The 21595-nt window shown below is 41.7% G+C and overlaps 1 protein-coding gene across 7 annotated transcripts in view; it reads right to left on the bottom strand.

Annotated features, from left to right (window-relative positions):
- TEAD1 (TEA domain transcription factor 1) overlaps positions 1-21595 on the bottom strand; it is a 210260-nt gene that overhangs the window by 14204 nt on the left and 174461 nt on the right. For all 7 annotated transcript variants that reach the window (XM_037899842.2, XM_043548913.1, XM_037899837.2 and 4 more), the window contains one exon: positions 13275-13448. In XM_037899842.2, coding sequence (XP_037755770.1) covers positions 13275-13448 — 174 coding nt within the window. The remainder of the gene's footprint in view (positions 1-13274; positions 13449-21595) is intronic.

Raw genomic sequence — 21595 nt, 5'->3', positions numbered from 1 at the left:
CAGAAGGTGACACGCTTCTAGGTGGATTCCATGGCCAATGCAGAAGGCCTAGAGACAGAGTGCCTCTTGGCAGAAGGCTGAGGATCATGCTTCCCCTTGTCTCTTGATGTAGAACATCGAAGCTGTGTTGTCCGTCAGGACTCTGACCACCCTGCCCGACATGTGAGGAAGGAAGAACGTGCACACTCTGCGCACCACCCTGAGATTTTTGATGTTTATGTGTAGTGTCATTTCCTCTGGGGACCACACACTTTGGGTCTGGAGGGTGCCGAGGTGTGCCCCCCCCCCGCAGCAGAGGTCCGAGGCGTCCGAAACCAACTCAACTGAGTGCAGAGTGCCAATGACAGGAACTCCTTCCAGGACTTTCCTGGGGTCAGTCCACCATCACAGCAAGGTAAGTACCGTCGAGGGGATGGTAACGACCTTTTCCAGGTGGTCCCTGGACTGGGAGTAGACCGTTGTCAGCCAGGTGGTCTCCTGATCTGGCCTAACTCTGGTTCCTGACTCTTCGTTCTGATCTCCAGTTTGTTTCCTGCTTCTGACCTCCTGGTATCCTTACCCAGCTGACTCGTGACTCCTGTCTCATGACTGCAGATTTCGGCTCTGACTACTAGATCTGGCCAGCCGCAACAGCATGCAAGTACTAAGGGCAGAGGCTGATCCATGTGTTGACTGCTGTGAAGAAAAGGAGTAGAACCGTCTTCTCCTCTTCATGAATCCTGCCCTGAAAGGAGCATGTCTTTCACCGGAGCATCAGTACCATTGTATTTCTTTTTCCTTTCTGAAAGCAAGGACACCATCACCACAAAGGAAGACGTTTGAGGTGATAGAAAAGAGGGGGTACCATAGAGAGAGGATTCCATCCCTGATAATAAGTAACATGGCTTTGATCCAGCAAGGTACTTAAATCCCCTTGACTTAGATGGGATTGCTCCCTTGCTTAAAGTTAGGCACATGCTTAAGCGCCCTACTGAAGTGGGGCCGACTGGAAGAAAACTATTTTAAAAAATAATTATATTTCTTTCGCTATTTCTACACAGAGTGAACATCTATCCAGCCACTCATAGTCTCTATCACCACACTATCTTAGCATAGATTGAGGCTCACAGGTTAAAGAGAAAGAAGAGATCACGGTTCTGTTTGCCTCACTGCTACCTTTTCTTTACTTAAAGCCAAGCCCTAGTCCGTGCGCACAGCATGACTAAATATATTAGAAAGGGGCATCATGGGTCAGAGGCTGAGTTCTCCCTCCCAATGCTTGCAGCAGCAGCGAAGCTGTTCTGCCACCTCATAATCTGGGAGCCATTCTTTAAGGTCTCCTCATAATCAGCCCTAAAACGGCTGATTCAGGGATTCAACACATCCCTGGAAGCCCTCACAGCTAGATTTATTCGTTCTAGCATTGACGCTGGCAACGGTCACATATTCTGTGCCTGTAGGGAATGGGCAGGATTTGCCCCATTATGTAGAAAGTTGTTTACTAAACCTCTCAGAAAATAATAAATTTCCAGGTGTCACAGCATCTCTCTGGCCAACTACTGTAAAAGAATGCCCAAGAATCAGCTGAATCTTTGGTGGGAGTTTCAGTGGGCAGATGTACTTTCCACCAGTTTAGCTGTTTAACTCTTAATTCCAGTTTTGTTTTTATTGTTAACAGAGATTTAAGTAACTACTACAAAAATCTCTCCTGGTACTTTCTGAACATGTTCAGGAAGATCAGGGACATCTTCCTTTTTATATGGTTACTTTTTAAAACCCAGCTTACAAATATGTTTACATATTCTAATAACTGCTTGTTAATCCACACTTCTGATCATATCAAGTCACTTGTGTTCACTATTTCATTTTTAACTAGGCAGCAATTCTTTAAATTCTACTTAGCAGCTACATTCCATTTCTGTGGCACAACCATTTGCAGGCAATATGCCGATAATGGCACATATTGAAGTAATTAGTGGCGGGGAGAAGAAATAGGAAGTCTGATATTACTGCAAGCTTGCTTTGGTAAATTAATCAGTGGAGATGCCACTTGAGAGTCACATACAGTAACACAAACAGTCCTATAGTCATGTACTAACAGAAGAGAATTCTATCTTTATTCCTCCTTGTTTCTTGCATGTTTTTCATTAGTTCACTGGTTAATGTTAATACAGTGTTCGTGGTGATCTGTAAGGAACTGTTCTGAACTAAAAGTAATAACCAATTTGTCATCTTAGTTGGTCTGCAATTATATCTGAACATGAAAAATAGTGACAGCCATTCAACCATGCCAGGGCTGCTCTATTGGAATATCTTAAGAACAGGTATTTCTTAAACAATAGTTATCTCATGGTGGATGATAGTAATAATCTCTCAAAAATAGTCCTTTCAATTGCCCCTACAGTTACAGTTTTATAATCAGAGCATTTCCTTTCTCCTTCACTTAGGTCCAAAGTAAATAAGAAGTCATCTCTAAAATGCTCCTCACGTGTTCATATTGTCAAAAAGGTCAACCACATAGGCCTCACTTTTCAAGCCTAAATAACAAGTCTAGAGGCACAGAAATAAGGCAGAGTAATTTAATATCTGCTGCTGTTTGGTCTTAAAATCAGCAAAAAAACCCACAACCACCACCAAAAACTTTGATCATCATATTTATACAATGATCTTCTGCTTATAGTGTAAACGCTGCACTTTTGGATTTTAAATGATAAGATCAATGAACTAAAAATATAACTTCACACATTTTCAAACTATTATGTTTAGGTTATATATAAAAAGGACAGATATGCATTTCATGTTTGAATTTTCTTTTATCACTGAACTGTAAAGCGCTGAACAAGTCTTAGGAGATGGACCCTGCCCTGCTTATAAGCGCTTGTTCCTTTTGTACAGCAATGCGCATGCAATATAGCAGATTCACTCATCACTACAATGTATTTTGCCAGCATCTAGCACTGAAAACTTTGTATATCAACAATATCAAGTGTTTGACATGATGCATCACAGCACGTATGGAAACAGAACTGGCTTCAAACAAACAAACAAACAACAACTTTACATGGATCATTGCTCTGTCTCTACAGCAAGAAGGGGATAGGTTGCTTGTGTCATAATGGGTTCGGCTAACCAAAAGGCAGCATTGGCAACAACTGCAGGGAAAGACTCTAAATTCTCCCCGCCAAACAGAGAGAAAAAAGCACTTATTAGTAACATAGGGGTATTTGGGGAGCAACCAGCATAATTTACATGAACATTCAGTAGCTAAAATTAAATGTATAGTGATTTGTTAACAACCTATAGGTTTAACTCCTACTGACTGCAATGAGATGTCATTCATATGCCCACATTATATCTCCCCTCTTTCTCTCGGAACAGTGATCAAAGCAGAGATTCCAAATTGTGAAGCAATGTTTTCCAATGGTAGCATCTGGGTCCTTGGCACAGAGTTACATTGCAGCTTTGGAATTGCTTCCAGGTCTGCCACATGGTTAGGCTTGTGATGGACAGGCCAAGCTGCTTCCTCCTCCCAGCTGCTCTTCCCTTTGGACTCATTATTGATTCTGAGCCACTAATGCCCTTGTATCAATTTGTGAAGAAGTCCTGCAAAAGCACCACATGAGATCGCTGTGCAGAGTGGGCCCAGTTTTAAAAATAAAAGCAGGGGAGGAGGGGAGGAAAGGGAGGGGAACTGCTGCTTTCTTCCATGTCTAATGTCTTCTGACTACATCTGCATGCTGGTTGTAGACTAATCCACATCCCAGATTACATGTGTGAACTGCAAATCATTTGCCAATCAGAAGTGGTGAGTGAGCAGAGGGGATTCCAAGTTTCACTTCGTTTGCGTGCGCACGCGCGCACACACACACACAATCATATTTCAAAAAGAAAAAAAAGTAGCAACAACTGTTTTTGTGAAGGAAGAACACAAAGAATTTCTGTGTCCAGAAAGTCGGCTGCAAGCACAGGGAGAGGAACTGTGGGAGGGTGGGGGGTGGGGGGTGATCATGCGGACGAGCCATTTTTGAACACTGACTACATGGGTAAATTGTTTGTTACAGCATATTGCAAAGAGAAGCAGAATTATTTTTCATGCCACAGCTGTTTTAAATAAGAATAGGAATAAACTCAACCATCCTGCTCATGTTACTTACCACTAATTATGGCATATATTTACATCTATAAAACAGTGATTCTTTTTTTTTTTTGGGGGGGGGGGGGGAGACATAATTTAATGTCCCTTTATTGTGCAGATTCCTTTATTTCCATTCCACATTTGAATTTCAAAAATGTTTAGGACTTCAAAGCATCTTTAAAAGCTTGCCCTAATTATAATATGTATTACTTTCTAATAACTGCTTGTTTGCATTGCAGATTCCTGCAAATGGAGGCATTCATTAAAAAAAAATCAATTAATATCACCCAGACATCTTCAGATGAGTTTCATTCTCTATTTCACAGAGTTGCACTGACATATGACCAAGCTTTCATCAGTTTGAAACATAATGCAAACTACTGCAAGCATTTAAAATTAAGGTAGCTAATGTAGCAGAGTAAGAAAGCAATAAAGCCAGACATTAATTTATAATGATTGTTCTTTCCTACTGTGTGACTATCCAGAGACCAGTCTTTCACTCATTTTAGATATATTTACTCATAGGGGTTGTTCTTGTTCCTGCAGAAATTTATGGTCAAAGTCAAAGCTGCTTTCCTTGGGCGCAAGATCTGGCCCATAATGCACAACCAAATTACTATTTTTTTTTACTGCAGTAGCACCTCAGGATTCTCAACAAGGATCAAGACTCATTATACAGGCACTAAGCACTGTGCAAAGTAGTAACACAAAAAGAAAATCCTTGCCCCAAAGAACTCATAATCTAAGATCCAGCCAAAACATGACAAACAAATAAATGAACAAGAGCAGGAAGGGAGTGAGGTTACAGCACAGACAGGTGTGCATGGATACATTAGTGATAACCGTGTGCTTACTAGTAACAAGCGCTTGCCAGCCAAAGTAGTGCTAAATGGTAGTGATTTGTAGGCAACAGAGTAAAGGTGGGAGGGATTAAAATAGGATAAGGTAACAGCTTTACAAATGTTGACATGGGGGTGTCCTGGGAAAAAGCACAGAGGTGTTTGTGGATAAAAGCAGTCATGCAGGCAAGTAAAGCCAGTTAGTCAGGAGGTTGTTATTACTAAAGCTATTACATTTGAAAAGGGGGGAGGGGAGAGGAGAGAATGGAGGAGAAGAAGGACTAAATGGTGAATGGCATTAAAGGTGAGGTTAGGAAGCTTGTACATGATGTGGTAGTGAAGGGAGAGCCCCTTCACATAATGTACAAGCTTCTTAACCACACCTTTAATGCCATTTCCTTTTAGCCCCACCCTACCTTTCAGATCTAGTAACTTGATGGATACATGTACAGAGAAGGGAAAGGTGGTTAGCATAATGGGCCAGGCAGATGAGTCTAGTGATAGCATCTGCAACAGCTGTAGACATCAAGGGCAAAGAGGAGTAGATTATAATATTCAAGATGCAAGATAAGGGCCTGGGCAAGTGCTCTGAACAGACAGAAAGGGGTGGATATTTGAGACAAAGGAAGAGGCAGCAAGATTTAGACACAGATATGGAGGAGACCAAAAACCACACCATCCAGATTCTTCACCAAAATTGAGGCTGAGGGCTTGTTTACTTGTCGGTATCATGTTGTATGTCAGATTAGATGTAATTCATATGAAAGAACAGACCCCTGCAGAGAAATATGGTAATTTGCTTTGTAGTTGATACTTTGCAAAGCCAAATTCCACGATGGCCAAGTGTTTTTTATAGATCTCAACCCATTTTTTTTTTAGCAAGTCTTTATATCTGTCACAGAGAAAATTATAGAAAACCAATCTGCTGTAAAGCCCAAATCCTAACTGAAGAGGTAAGATAAAAGAAACATTCCTTTATGACTTCATGGCTAAGCCACTTGTCTATGTCTTGGGCATCCATCAACTTGGTCATTCTTCTCTAGTCTCCCTGCCTTGCACCCCACTGCCTTCCTCCCGATTCAAAATACTACCACAGCTAATATAAAATACTCTTCCTCACCCGCTGCTTGGACCATGAAACCCTCTCTTTGACTCCCTCCACTGGCTTCCCTTCACCTTCCACAACAAGTTCAAGTTTCTCCACTTCACCTCCTCAGGTGCACACACCACCACCATTCCTGCCTGCCTATCTGCCTTAATGTTTTTCTACTTCCTCCCTCTTACTTTTTGCCCACACTCCCTTGTCTTCTTTTGCCTTCACTCCTCATCAGGCTTTCTTCCATACTGCCCTTCTACACCTGGCTCCTGAGGCACAAACTGACCACCTTCTCTTGATTCAAATCCCTCTTTTAATTACGTTAATTCCACCAAGCCTAAAAATAGCAATGGAAATTGTCAGTGTGATTACGCACCTGAGCATTTAAAGTAGTGCAGTACTGACATCCTTCCTGTAGGTATCCCGAGTTGTATCTGTATTGTCTTGTTGGCCTGTTTTGATTGTTTACTCTCAATGGGCAAAAAACTAAATAATCCTCTGCATTTTGTACAGGGCTGAGCACACTGTGCTTTAACAATACGGAGCAGGAGAGGGTGGGAGACAAAGAAATGATGGAAGGGGTGCAGCTGCTAAGAAAGGGAGAGAATGCTAAGAATAAGCAGAAATACGCTGCATTAAGGGTACCTGTGAAGAGTTGTATTTCTTAAAGTGGAAATGGCTGATATTGACTCATACGTGTGTATGTGTGTGTCTCTTTGTACATACATGCACGTGTTGAAAAACAGGGAAAAAAAGAACAGGAGTATGGGAGAACATTTTTTTTTTAAAAAATTCATGAACTTAAAATTCCACAAGTGTTCTAAGAAGTCAGGGTTGCTCAGCATTTACTGATGATAACCCAGACCTTGCCAGCATTTTAGTAGTAATACTTGTGAATGGGCCAACAGTTCTAGAGCAGCTTCTCTATGGCTCCCATTAAAAAAAAAAAAGACATTAAAATATTTTTTTCTGTAGAATCATCATATCATGATCAAAATTAAGAAAAGAGAGCTGACAGTTTGCGATCTAATTCTCATGACTAATTACCTAGATGTGTATCGTTCGTTTTACATACATTTCTAGCCAAAAAGGACTGACGCAAAGTCTATTCTTACAGGACCACACATCACGGCTTTTGTTATACACAGAACACTGTTCTAAAACTGGCACATTCCCTTCTGCCTTAGCTAAACCCAGGAAAAAGTAAATCCTCTAACCTCTTACAAGTTCATGATTCAAAAACAAATTCTCATCAATATTTTTAATATATAACAAACAAGAATGTTGGTATTACATGTTCTCTAATCTGTATATTATTACACACAAAAAACTATGTTAAAACACCATTAAGTTTGCTTAATTCAGCCCCCTTTTGCTTATGCAGTCTTTAATTATATGATCACATATTTTTGCCACAGGTTCCTGCCTCCTCTTGTGCACAGTTAATGAGCAGCTATTCAACATTCAATGTGTCCCACTAGGCTTTATTTACAGCACACTATTCAAACCCTGACTCAAAGACACAATTATTATTAATTTCCTCATGGGAAAAAATGGTGCTGTCATGGTACAGTCTTGGATCTTTACAAACATTAATTAATTTATTTCCCCAACACCAATGTGAGGTGAGGTGGTAATATTCCCATTTAGCAGATAGGGAACTGAGACCCAGAGAGATTAAAACTAATTCACAGGAGATGATTACAGTGGTCCCTTGACCGCTTAATCTATGAACCTATGAAAACTGCCCACTAATTTTGGGTGCCCGATCTGAGATGCTGAGGACCTGATTTTTCAGTGTATGTTACATCATAGAACAGTTTATACGTTTAAAGCACAGCTCCCATTGACTTCAGCTGCAGCTGTGGGTGCTCAGTAACTCTGCCACTCAGATCAGATCCCAAATCAGTCATCCAAAAAATGAGGAACACACAATTCGTAAAAAGCCTGATTTAAGTGAGTTGCCCAGCATCACACAGGGACACTGTGGCACAGGCAGGAATGCTCCAGTGCTCCAGGGCAGTAATCATTCGTCTTAATCATGAGACCATCCTTTATCCTTCTCCAGTTCCTACCCTCATTCACTACACACATTGCAGCTTCCTCAACAAATGAGTCTGGTGTCATACAGACAACAGCCTCCTTCATTACACCACCCCGATTCATCCCTAGTGCAGGTTCATCCTGTGCACTTAGTGAGGCATCTGTCCCGTAGAAAAATAGGATGTGATCATGTACTTAATGTCTGTATCATAATGCATATGCAAAAAGGGGCTGAATTAAGGTTGCATAGGTTCCTCCCACTGTGCTCAGCAGACAACCTTAATTCTGGCATTTACTAACTTTTGAGTGCTCAACTTTGCAACCATGAATTTCTTTTACCTGAGTTTTTTAAATGGAATTTTAGCATTAAAATAAAACAAACAAAAAACAAAACCACCTAGAAATTTCATCATGTGGAACCATATTTTCACCTACAGGATTCATCATAGGTGCTGGATCCTCTAGATGCACAGCACAGACCTCTGCCACTTGAGCTAACAGAGAAATTGATAGTAGTAGTAGCAGGTTGTCATCCTCTTTGTGGACCAGTACCAGAGGGAGACGACAGACACATTTTGCCTGTAGGTTTCACAGATATCTTCTGACTGCAGTGGAATGTTGAGACTTGGGAATCTTGGGTTTCATTCTAGTTTCTGGAGGGGACTATACTGTAGGGGAGGTCACAGACTCTTCTGTCCCTATTCCCTCAAGCCTGATCTATGCCCCAGTCATGTCTCTACTCCTTCCATCTCTGGCTCCTTGTCCCAGTCACACAGGTAGTCCCAGTCAGTCTCCCAACCCCTCGGGCTCCTCATTCCAGTCCCCGTCTCCCTCCTCGGGCTCCTCATCCCAGTTCCCCCTCCAGACTCCTCGACCAATTCTACTTGCCTGGCCATTCCCAGTCTCCCCATCCTGGCTTCTCCTCTGATTTCAGTTCCTCATCCACCCGCATTTCCCCACCAGCTTCTGCTCTTGGTCTCTTTGCTAGTCAGCCCCTGCCTACTCATCACAACCTCCCTCCAACAGGCTCCATGTTCCAATCTACCACCCCCACCCCTCCAGGTTTGGCTCTTATCCCCTCTGCATGCTAGTCAGGCTGCCCTGGCAAGAGAGACAGTCTTCCTGCTCTCACTTCCTGCACCTGATGCCACAGCAAAAAACTCACCCTGAGGCAGACACCTGGCATGGACAATTTCAGCCTGAATAGTTAAAGTTTGGCAAAGATATTAGCAACTGAAAACAGGGTCTTTTAGTGGCAAATGTTGGGGAACCTTAACTATACGTGCACTACCATCTCCACTGTTAATAATTTCAACACCAACTTCTCCCCAACTGTAATTAGGCCTTTAAAACTAGCCCAGTTCCTCTTGGGGCTTTAAAGGTCCTTGCTGGAAAATGCCTATTAAAATATTTAAATTGCCAGTGGTTGGGATAATGGGTGTATACCTCATGTACCCATAAAACCCCACATGTGCGAGTACAGAAGTGTAATTGTAAGCACAAGGTCCAACCTGCATAAGTTGGGATTCTCTTGTACAAGCATGTGTTAGCACAAAGGCGGGGTTTGGTAAGTGAAATAGGGGTACCTATATTGTTGATGGACTGTAAGTTACACCCTCTTTTGAAAATTTGATCCTTAGAGACAATTACCCACTCAAAAAGGGGGCAACAGAAGCAGAAGTGGTACTGAGACCTAAGGTTTAGCTGAGTAATGCTTGAAATTCTGGTAATTAACACTGTGTTTTGAAGGTGCTGAATGGGTAGTTTGGTGTTTTATCACCCATGAGTCCATCCTAGGAGGTACACACATTACTTAACATAAAAAACAACACTGGAATTAAATTGGAATTTAATACCAATTTTCAAGACAATAAAAATCCCACCCCTCTTCAGCAAACTCTGCCCAAAACATGGCTCCATTGAAGTCAATGAAAATTTTATCATTTGCTTTAATAAGACCAGGATTTCAGCCCTGATCTCTGCAAGCACTGGCATTAGCAAAGAGTAGGGCACATTTTGTTCAATGCATTTTCTGGGTAAATCTGCAATCTGAGGCATGAATGCAGCTCGTGGAGCCATATACAGGCTAGTTTTATCCATACAGCATGGCTAAAAATAGCTGCATAGCTGGGATGGCATGGGCTTTATCATGGGTTGCGCAAGCACCCCGGAGACCCAGGGCACCTACTCTTGTTACTGAAGCCCAAGCTACCACATCTACAATGCTATTTTTAGCCAGGCCAAAGCTGGCATGGATGTGTCTATCCAAGCAACAATCACACCTTGGATTGCCAGGCAGACAATACCTTAAGTGAAATAGCTGGGTAAAGGCCAGAATGGTCCATCATTTGGCAGAGCAACACTCCCACTTGCATACAATGACGTGAGCTGTAGCTCACGAAAGCTTATGCTCAAATAAATTTGTCTCTAAGGTGCCACAAGTTCTCCTTTTCTTTTTACTCCCACTTGGGGAGCAGGAAGAAGTCTCAGGTAAGAGCAGCAGCAGCAGTAGCAAGAGCTATCAGGGAGAAAATAATCCCCCTCTCAGAGGGCTGTGTGACTAGAGACATTATTTCATGCACGTTTCGCTTCCCTTTACTTTACTTACATTCAATTAAGTTCTTAGAAAGTTCATTTTTGAAGCTCAGGCTCTGCTTTAAGCGGGAACGTTAATGAAAACCAAGCAGCCCTAATTTATATCTATGGACATGTTCTTAAAAACTGACATTAAACACCACACTAGCTTTTCAGACCCTGTTGTGAGTGTAATAGTTTGATACAGAATTTCTGAAACTTACTACCGGATGATTTTCCAAATGCTTCCACAACTTTAGTGGTAGAAAACCTTATTTTTAAAACATTACATTTTAATTCTTAGAGCAACATGCACCTGTGAGGCAGCAGGAAATGTCTAACAGGTCAACGAGGGCCTAATGCTCAGTCTGACAGACCACACAAGCCACCTTTGTTCACGGACAAACTTCACACGTTCAGATCTCATGATAGACCCAATTGATGACCTCACGGTATATTTATTTACATATGCAAACCACAATATAACCATGGCAATACAATTTTTATAGGACTGTAAGCTCTTAGTGGCAGGGCTCTTGTCTGTACATGCTTAACATGCTCTTGGTGCTAAGCCAACCACAAATGATCACAACAATTAATGTATGCCAAGTTTATACTTTCAGGGAGTATTTTCCTGGCTTAAAACATGGTTTTGTTTATGTCACTATCAAGAGAATGCTAGAGCAGAACACCTCTCCCCGGCCCAAACCCCCGATCCTCCTGATGGCAAAAGCTTCAACATAAATTATATAAAGCTAAAGCAACCCTTTTATTTCCTGGAAAATGCAAATCTTGATATGAGGATTTCAGATTTTTGCACCTTTTTTTAACTGCTAAGAAAAAATTGGGAGCAATCTTCTTTACTTATACTTTTCAGCACAGAAGTAGTAGTATTGAAAGGCAACACGTTATGCTCCTGTAGAACCTCATTAATTGGCACTAATGAATGACTGGGAGTCCCATTGTGAATTACTAAATTTGACAAATTATCAGGGAAGTGGAACACATACAAACAAACCGAACCAAATGTTTTGCATCACAACATGCTTTTTTAGAATTCATTTTGACAATTATTTTTTAGGATTTTTCACCCTTATAATAGTTCATAATGTTTAGTCTTGAGAAAAGAAGAGTGAGAAAAGAAGCCTTCAAATATGTTAAAGGATTTTACAAAGAGGACAGCGATCTGAAGTAGAAGTAATTGGCTTAATCTACAGCCCAGAAGATTTAGGATAGATAGCAGGAAAAACTTTTTCATATAAGGGTAATTAAGTACTGCAATAGGTTACCACGGAGGTTGTGGAGCCCCCATCACTGGAGGTTTTAAAGAACAGGTTGGACAGGGCTGGTCTAGATATATCTGGTCCTGTCTCAGGGCAGGGGCCTGCAATAGATGCCCTCTTGAGGTCCCGTTCTTAGGCTGGATATTAGGAAAAACTTTTTCACTAGGAGGGTGGTGAAGCACTGGAATGCATTACGTAGGGAGGTGGTGGAATCTCCTTCCTTTGAGGTTTTTAAGGTCAGGCTTGACAAAGCCCTGACTGGGATGATTTAGTTGGGGATTGGTCCTGCTTTGAGCAGGGGGTTGGACTAGATGACCTCCTGAGGTCCCTTCCAACCCTGATATTCTATGATTCAACCCTACACTTACGATTCCAGGTATTAGTAAATGTTCTACAGTCGATATTGTAAAACAAATGGTGTCTTGCTAAAATGAGATATCGTTATAATGGTCTGCTGTTAAATCTTTTAGAGAAGCTTGGGGGATTACTGCCATTTATGTGTGTGTCTTATAGAGTGGGTGATCGATTGAACTGTCCAGTGAAATACAACCGTATATGTACAGCGATGTACATGGATAAAGTGACACCAATATTTTGGATATTTTTCAACATTTCTGATATCTAGTTTTTATCTTTCCTTCATTCTAATCCTCCTTCAGCCCCTCCTCACAGCTACTTTGGGCAGGTATAATTCCTCTGCAAACAGAATTCCATGTCACTGTCCCAAATGTACTTAGAGAAATTGAAGGCAGGTCTGCTTCAACAATGAAGCAGAAATTAAAGCAACCAAAACCATTATACAACAGCACTGGAAATATCACAAACTCTTAGATAATTTTTTAATACTAATTTTAAATATAAGCGTGTTGTGAAAACATTGGCTCATCTCAAGGCTAAAAACTATATTACCTGCCTTCAGCAGAGTCCAACATACAAAACACTCAAAAATATACACAGAAGTCTCAGTTTAAGTTGCTGATATTGCTCTTCAATCAAACCACTAGATGGCAGTTCACCATTTATAAACAATGAAACTTATTACCTGTTTGTCACTGGCAAAGGATCATGTATAACAAAGTGCTGGCAGGCACTACAATTACTACAGTTGTTTTCTAGGAACACAGACATGTTGTGGGAAACATCAATAGAAGTGGCTTTGTGCTAGTGTCCCACATGAAGGATATACACAAACGATGGAGACTCAGCTTCACGTTATTAAGTGATGACAAAATAAATTCCTGTGTACGTGAACATTTAGAAAGAGTAGAGAAGCACATAACGTGAACACACAGTCAAAATTAACTTCCATGGTATGTCTTACTCACCCAGAATTTTACTAGGAAGAAGGCATTTTGGGGGCCCTTCCCAAACAGTTCCTTTAAACCACCTTTCTTTTCAGGAAATTTGTCATAAATCTGACGAATGTCCACTGATTCAAGCAACGGGTCACTGTAAGAATGGTTGGCATGTCCAATGTGCACAAAGAGGTGTTTGTTGTACTGTAAGAAAAAAAGAAAAAGAAAAATCACTATTGTACAAGAAGAACAAAGGTTTATTTAAGATGAACAGTATGTCTGTGTGTTCATGCTAAGATTAGGGTGCTTTGGTGGATTAGAAAAACCTGCCCTCGTCTACCTTTGGGACCACGGTTTATTTGCAACATGATTTCCATGAAGTTACTTTGGTGGTCTTGGCACAGTCCCTAGTGAACAAGAGTCAATATCATAAAACCAGTTCCCCAACTCTAAACCTGCTCAGCGTGGTTAACTGCAGGTAGGTGTTGTACCTAAAAGACCAGCCAGCAAAGTGATGATCAGCCCATCCTGAGCACAGTAAGATCAAGAAATTTATTTGAGCATAAGCTTTCGTGAGCTACAGCTCACTTCATCGGATGCATCCGATGAAGTGAGCTGTAGCTCACGAAAGCTTATGCTCAAATAAATTTGTTAGTCTCTAAGATGCCACAAGTACTCTTTTTCTTTTTTGCGAATACAGAATAACACGGCTGCTACTCTGAAACCAGTAAGATCAAGGTCGTTAGAAAGAGTGGTGTTGTCTGCACCATGCAGTTTAATGTCTTATGTATAGAGATCTTTAGTTTCTGCTAGTGCAACAGCTCCCTTAAATCGTTACATTACAAACATTTCTGTCTTTAAAAAAAAGTGTGCTAATGTCAGTTGCCTAAAGGAGAGGGAGTAGATTTTTCTTTAATTCCTAGAATTACAGTAAAAAAAAGGAACTAATAGGTCAGCTAGTCCATCTCTCTGCCAGTGTAGGATTTTTCCCTTTGGTATATTCCCCAATGCTTTGTTGAATCCACTTTCAAAGGACCCAAGCTTCTACCACTTACTGTGGGAGCTAGTTTCACAGTTTCGCTGCCAGAATGTGTTACCTGATGTTCAACCTAAATTTCCCCCTTTCTAGTTTCATTCCACTACAACTAGTTATAGCCACCACCAGTAAACAATTCCTCTCCCTTCTCAGAGTGAAATCTTGGCTCCAAAGAAGTCCATCGTTAAACCCCATATTGACTTCAATGGGGCCAGGATTTTACTCATACTGTTTACACCCTGCATATTTGTCTGAGACTATAGCACATTGTAAAATCTGAAATGAAAAAGAAGAGGACCTGATACTGTATGATGCTAAGTCCTTCCCAGAGGAGTGCTCCACACCTCATAAGACCAGATGAAAAGATGAAAGGAGCATGATTGTTTTTTAACCACATAGATCACAAACAACATTTTGCTAACTCAGTTAAAGGGGAACCAATGTGCAGTCACTGAACAGCTGAAAACTTTGCAATATTGGATAGCTACTGGCTACAAGGTGGCAATTTCTAACAGGTAAGCATAAAATAATGTTGAAAACGCAGAGTGGACATTTGCCTGGCTATTTTGTTCACAATACATCTGCACACAAAACAGATTAAAATAACAGTTTCATACCTCAATAAACTGAACATCCAATCAAACCATTTAGCTGGCCTACCATGCTAACCCATATTATCTCACAGTTTCTTTGTATTACCCTGTTTCCATCTCTTGTCACTTGTCTTACACTTTGACGTTAAGCTCTTTGCAGCGGGAACTGTCTTTTTGTTCTGTGTTTGTACAGCACCTAGCACAATGGGGTCCTGGTCCATGTCTAGGGCTCGCAATAAAAATAAATAATAATAATTGAATACAACTTTCCTGAACAAATGTGCAAAACCCCAAGGAAAAGAAAGTAGACTGACTAGAGTTTTACCAACTGTATTTGGACAAGTAAACAAGTAAAACTAGTAAAATCATCCAGAGCAGCGAAATCTGAATTTAGAATACACTTATCTGTTATAATGAACAAATATAATTGGATACATTCCAGTCTCTTCCTGATGTATTTTATTTAGTGGTGGTGGGGGGTGGGGGGGAAAGAGCTTAACACTTCAGGCTTTAATAAACCTAAGCTCAATTCGTAAGATGTGAACATCAGTTACACAGATTTTCCTTGGAGCACTCTTTCAAAATAGCCCCCTCCCTATTTCCTCGGTGTGCACGTGGAAAACTTTCCCAATCTTTGCTTATAGATGCAACAAGCCCCAAAGGGGCAGTGTAGTCAAAATAGGGTGTTTCTACTCTAAAGAGCAAAGCACATAGGTCAGAAAAATAAACAAGTGAATGGAAGGGACTGAGTGCATGAATGAATGAATGCATGAATGAAAGTTTATCAGTAAGGCCTTACCATGAGCAGGTTTAAGTCGCATACCAATCATTTACACAAGAATTACAATAATTATCGTACTATTCAGTTACAATGAGGGATTATCATAACAATATCTTCAGAGTCGCTAGATTTGCCATTTTACTTGATAACTGAATGATAACTGCAGATGAAACATGCTTGCTATACACACAAAATACACACACACTACTTCACTTACATGTGTTCTACATACAGTTACACATCATTGTATTATCTTGGAGCGCCAAGCACATACAAAAATTAATATATGATATTGTTGGGAACCACTGCTGTTCTTGGTTTACCTTTTAAATGTCTGGTGATCAGGGAAAACAAGCAAGCAAGAACACTGGATTTTAGGTGGTGACTATAATTCAAGATAAATTCACACTGTAGGAAGATAACACATGAGAATTTGGGGCACGTAACTGTAGGCATAGATCTTGCTGGACATGAGTAAAATTTGAGTGCAAGGTTCAACTGTAAACAATGATTTGACAGGCTGTGTGCCGGAGACAGTGTTTCCAGGGCTAGCTGAGATAAGTGGGAACGCGCTGAACTGATTAACTTGAAATGCAGATAAAGGGAGGAAATAAGCAATCGGTCCTTACACAATCTCCAAAGTTATTGGTCCTTACATGATCTGCACAACGTCCAACCCAATTAGATCCAACAAGCAGAGATGTTAGTGGCAAGGAAAAATGTACATAAACTGTCTAGCATGTGACATGCTTGAACTGGAACTGGAACTGGTATTACCCAGTACTTAAATCCCTGCACCTGGGTGGCCTCGTCCACGTGGTCACAGAGCTGTCACATGCCTAATAAAGTAACTTGAGTGATGAGCAGGAGTCAAATTGAGTTGTTTGGGATCCTGAGAATGGGATAAAGTGTTCTCTCAGAACTGGATGAGGTATTCTGGATAAGCCAAGTGCAAGAGGTCTTGGAAGGAATCCCAACATTATTGTCTTGCAAAATAATCTGGTAGAACATTTCTTTGGACATTATACATTTTTACGGTCTGGAAAATAATGTAGTAGAGTCCTCAGAATCCAAACTGCAATCAAAGAGACGTTATGTATATAGGACTACAGAGCAGATCACAGAGCCTTTATGCTGCTTAAATATAAAAGCAAAGTTAAAGACAGCTGTAAAGTTACTCTAGTTGCCTGCAGATTGCCAAAGCACCAGATGCTGCTGTAGCAAAAATTCTGACAGGCTATAGTGGCACAGATGGTATGACATCACCTGAGAATATTCTTAGGACGTAAATGTTTATTTTGACATTGCGTGTGTGATTATTTTCTGCTTATGTTGCTGTAATTCCTATATGAAATAGAATCATTACTAATCTAATTAGATAAGGCATATTTTTGCAGGCTCATAAATGACACCACAATATTAGGCACAAGACAAATTTGTTATATGGGCAGTCTCCATGAAAAGTGTGTATATATGAAAGCGATGAGGTTAAGTTACATGGCTATATCTTCTGAGCCTATGAGTGTTTGAAAAGATCAAGAACATCTTCATTATAAGCAAACTTCACTATTATTTCAGGCTGCGTATTCCAGAGTTATTGAAGTACATTAGTACTGAGGAATTTGCCCATGCCACAGTATTTAAAGGATTTACATTTGACATGTACATAATTATATACTTTAAATACTGTAAACCACAGTGGGTGAAATCCTGTGTTTTTTTTAAGCATAGCAACTACATCAAAGTTTACAGACTACATTCCTGAGCTATTTCATCTGCAGAGTCTGCATTACACTCCATGCCCTAGAGATGGCTGCCTCTTACTGAACTCCTTCCCTTAAAAAATTCTAAATATCTGAGGAATGCAGTAAAGCCATGAAAAATGACTGCTGTCAACTAATACCACGAGAAAAATTATAATCCACTTAGGAATTTAAAGGAACCAAGACAAATCGCCAATGTCAGAGGATGCTAACATACAAGCTGCAGCAGAACAAAGACAAATCACCTACATTTGTTTTACCGTTCAATACATATACTGGCTCTTGCGAAATTATGTCCTTATGTTCTATGGTTTTGCTCTTACATTCCACAAAACTAGGCGATGTGAGCTGCTACAGCTCTCTCTGACGCATTCTTGTGCTCCACAGTACCGGGGAAGGGCTCCTTGAATCTCATGCAACACAAATACACATCTATTAAGCAAAGTTCTTTCAATTTCAGTGTCAAGATGCAGGCTGCACTGTAACTTGACATACACATGCTCTCAAAGCATGAAAGCATAGAGTTTCAACCTGCAGCCTTCTACCATAGAACCAGTTGTTCCAACTATATCTTACAAGGCTAGATTGTGCCAGTTAGGCACAGCCTAGAGAGAAAAGAAATGTGGAGGTAGCACTGTCCTAGAGGATGTACTGGAGAGCATTCTGCTTACCTGAATTCCCTGGTCACAGGTGAAGCACGCTCACTATGAAAGCCCTTTGTAGGATACAGCCTCACGTTAGAGCCATAGTTCCACCTCCTCTATACCCATTTGAAATACCATGCACCTTTGGAGGAACAGGGAGGACACAATCCCTGCATTTCCTTGAACTCAGGTCTGCAGAAATGACTGATCCTTAAAGGGGCAACACAAAGAGATGGCTCCTTGCTCCTTCCTCCCACTGCATACCCACATAAAGGCCAGGCAGGCCTCAACCATCAGTTGTGGAGAGGCAACATCCCGTGATCTTGTCTCACCCAACCTGGGACAGTTAGAAATATCTCACAAGCCAGGCCACTCCATGAAACTGACAGGCTCTGGCAAGTTTGTTCCAGCTCCAGTGGCCCTGATGAAAGTGAAGCTCCAAGTTTTCAGGCGGAAAAGGTCATGCATGCAGCAATGTCACCAGGGAGATTGTCTATCATTTCAGCCACAGCAACAAGGCATTCGGTGAAACTGCCATCATTAGCAGTAAGGAAGGGAGAGAACTGGATTAACTGGTTCTGTGTCTTATGGATCAAAACAAAAACCCAACAAAGTAGCACACTCAAATGGCCCTGTGCTGCATGTCTTTTATCCCCGCTGAAACAAAAAGAGGCCCTCTCTGTTCACTTTGGGTTGAATGTACTCTACACCAGTGGTTCCATTGGGGGCTCGTGAAATATATCAGGGGGGTCTCAGAAAAAAATTCTGTAATGGCGGACAGAGCCGTCCCTAGGAACCCTGGGTGCTGGGACTGGCAGCCCGAGCCCCGGGACCGTGACTTCCTGGCAGAACAAGTTTAAGCTTTGTTGTCGTCGTACACTGTTTGCCTGGACTGCTCAAGACCTGAATGCTTATGGGAGGAACGCTTTAATTGAGTTGGCTTCTTAAATACCTTCATGCTGTTTCACATCTGGTACTCCTTGATGAAACATGTAGAAGGCTTAATCGAAGTGATATGAGCTACAAAAGTGAAATCTTGGAAGAGTGTTGCCGTATTCATAATGTAATAAAATTAATAATGTAATGATAAATAATAATGTAATAATAAATAGTGTGTAATAACCGTGTCATAAAAAACCCAAATTATTTCCAAGATCACTGCTTCTATCATTTATGCTTAGGTAAGGGAGAAAATCCCTGGAAATACTCATTTTTAGGAGGGGGTTTGCGAGATTTGATATTTTTGTGAAAGGGGTTTGCAGGGTGCTAAAGTTTAGGAACCAGTGCTCTACACGAAAGTGAGCAATGGACTAAACTGGAAGCTCAGAAAGAAAGGGTGGGTGAAAGGCTCGTGGTCTCGCTTGCCTCTGCCCAAGACACTTGCGGTATGTCTACACTGTGATAAAAGACCCACAGCACAACAGCGGGTGGTCTGGGTCAACTGGCTCAGGCTCGTGGGGCTATAAAATTGCAGTGTAGTTGTTCGGGCTTGGGCTGGGGCTGGAGCCTGAGCTCTGGGACCCATCCCCCTCAAGGGGTCTCAGAGCCTGAGCTCCAGCTCAAATGTCTACACTGCAGGGGTTTTATTGCAGTGTAGACATACTCTTGATGAGGCAGCAAACAACCTTGCTCTAGTGGCTGGGGTTCTATAGATGTATCCTGTTTAGTGATCTGCTGTAGCTGAGATATCTATCTACAAGGTACTACTGCTTGTGTCAGGTTAACAAACTGTACTATCGGAGGAAAAAGTAACCAAATGGGATGATTAAAAAATAATCGCCAAGACAAGAAGAGTCTGCAGGCTACTGTAACCTGCATTGCCTTGGCTCTGAGGCATGGCCTTATCGGTAAATCTGACACCCTTTAATTTCCTGCTGATGTGAGAAAATAACTTACCCTGCCAAGAATTCCCTTTATTTCTAATAAAATTTTAGTGACTGAAATGTTCATTCCCACAGATTTAGCTTTCCACGGAAAGGGATCTAGACAGAGTTGGCCTAGCAATATTTTAACATAGCACGGGGAGCTGGTAGCACTACCTATTGTTAAGGTTGCCTAGCATTTCCCATTCTAAGAACCTGGTTTCCATTGCTTATAACTTTTTCAGACTAACTATTTGGGCTGAAATTTTCGATGGTGGGTGTCTTGTCAGGATGAATTGTTCTGGAAAATTTCAGCCGAAACCTGTCAGCCATTGCTGACAATAGGGCTAAGGAAAAATACAGTGTTTTGCCCATGTTAAAAATATCCCCCCAAACTTCTTCGGAGAAGCTCTAGCACCCCCATGCTTTAAAGCAGGGACCTGAAATTTGGCAAGGGGTGGCCTTTGTGTTAAGCACATGCCCTTTGCCATCCCAGTGAAAATCTGCCCAAATTTGACCAAGTTACAAATCTTTGAAAAAATGCAGTTTGCACATGCTCAGTAGAGACTTCTTAGATTTTTAGCAGATGAGCAAGACTTTCCCTGACATTCCCGCTCTGGTCTGTTGCGGGCCATGCCAGGTCAGGGTCTGAGCACCTGAACTGAGAGCAGGGGGCCTGTCTCTCCTTTGCTGTCGTTGGCTCCTCTCCTGGCAGGGGGGCGAGAGCCAGATCTGCAGGGTGGGGCAGGAACAGGGGAACAGAGTGGGACAGGAAGCCTGGGGGTAGGACAGAAACTGGAAATGAGTGGGATAAAGAGTAGGAATCAGTTAGCTGGCTGGGGGGGGTGAGAGGGGGAGGCCTGACTAGGAAACAGGGTAGAGGGGAGAACCAGGACTGGCTAGGGACAGGGACAAAGAGGCAGGCGGGCACTGAGATTAGATGAAGAGCCTGGGGAGGGAGATTGTGCCTGGGAGCTAGTGAAGACTGGAAATGTGGAGGGGGAGTTGGGGCGTGACTGGAGGCCAGGGTAGGAGAGAGAGACAGACTGAATGAGGAACTGGGGGGTGGCAGAGAAATTTGGACTGGCTGGGCAAGGAGACTAAGAATGAAAAGCTGGGGGAAATGGAATGACTGTGCAAGGAGACTGGGACTGTGATGGGGAGTTAGGAGGGGTGAAACTAGATCTTGCTGGGCATGGAGATTGTGGAATGAAGACAACGACTGCCTATATGAGGACAATGGGACTGGGGCCAGATACCAGGGTTAGAGAAGAGACAGGATAGGGAGCAGGTGGGGGACAGAAAGGGTCCTGTTTGGAGAAAACAGGTAGAAAAGAGTCTCTGCTCACTAGATCACATTCGCCTCCAGAGCCTGGAATGGACCCCAAGATCCCTGATCCACTATTCCTCTGCCCCCTCTAGTGCTGGGTCCACAAAAAAGATGACAAGCTACTATTGCTACCAATTACTCCGGTAGCTCAAATGACAGAGATCTGTGGGTTTAAAGGTTCCAAACCCACTGAAGAACCATGGCATTAAGATGATGGCACTGGATGGAATTTCTGTTGTTTCAGGTTTGCCTTTTAAAAAAACTAGGGAATTACACACAAAAAGCCCCTCCTTTAATTACAAGAACATTATTAAATTTGCAAAGTCAAACAACTGCAATTTA

This window comes from Chelonia mydas, chromosome 6, assembly GCF_015237465.2.
Source record: "Chelonia mydas isolate rCheMyd1 chromosome 6, rCheMyd1.pri.v2, whole genome shotgun sequence".
Taxonomy (NCBI): Eukaryota; Metazoa; Chordata; order Testudines; family Cheloniidae; genus Chelonia; species Chelonia mydas.
The sequence above is the reverse complement of the archived record's forward strand: the minus strand, read 5'-3'. Positions and strand labels throughout refer to the sequence as shown.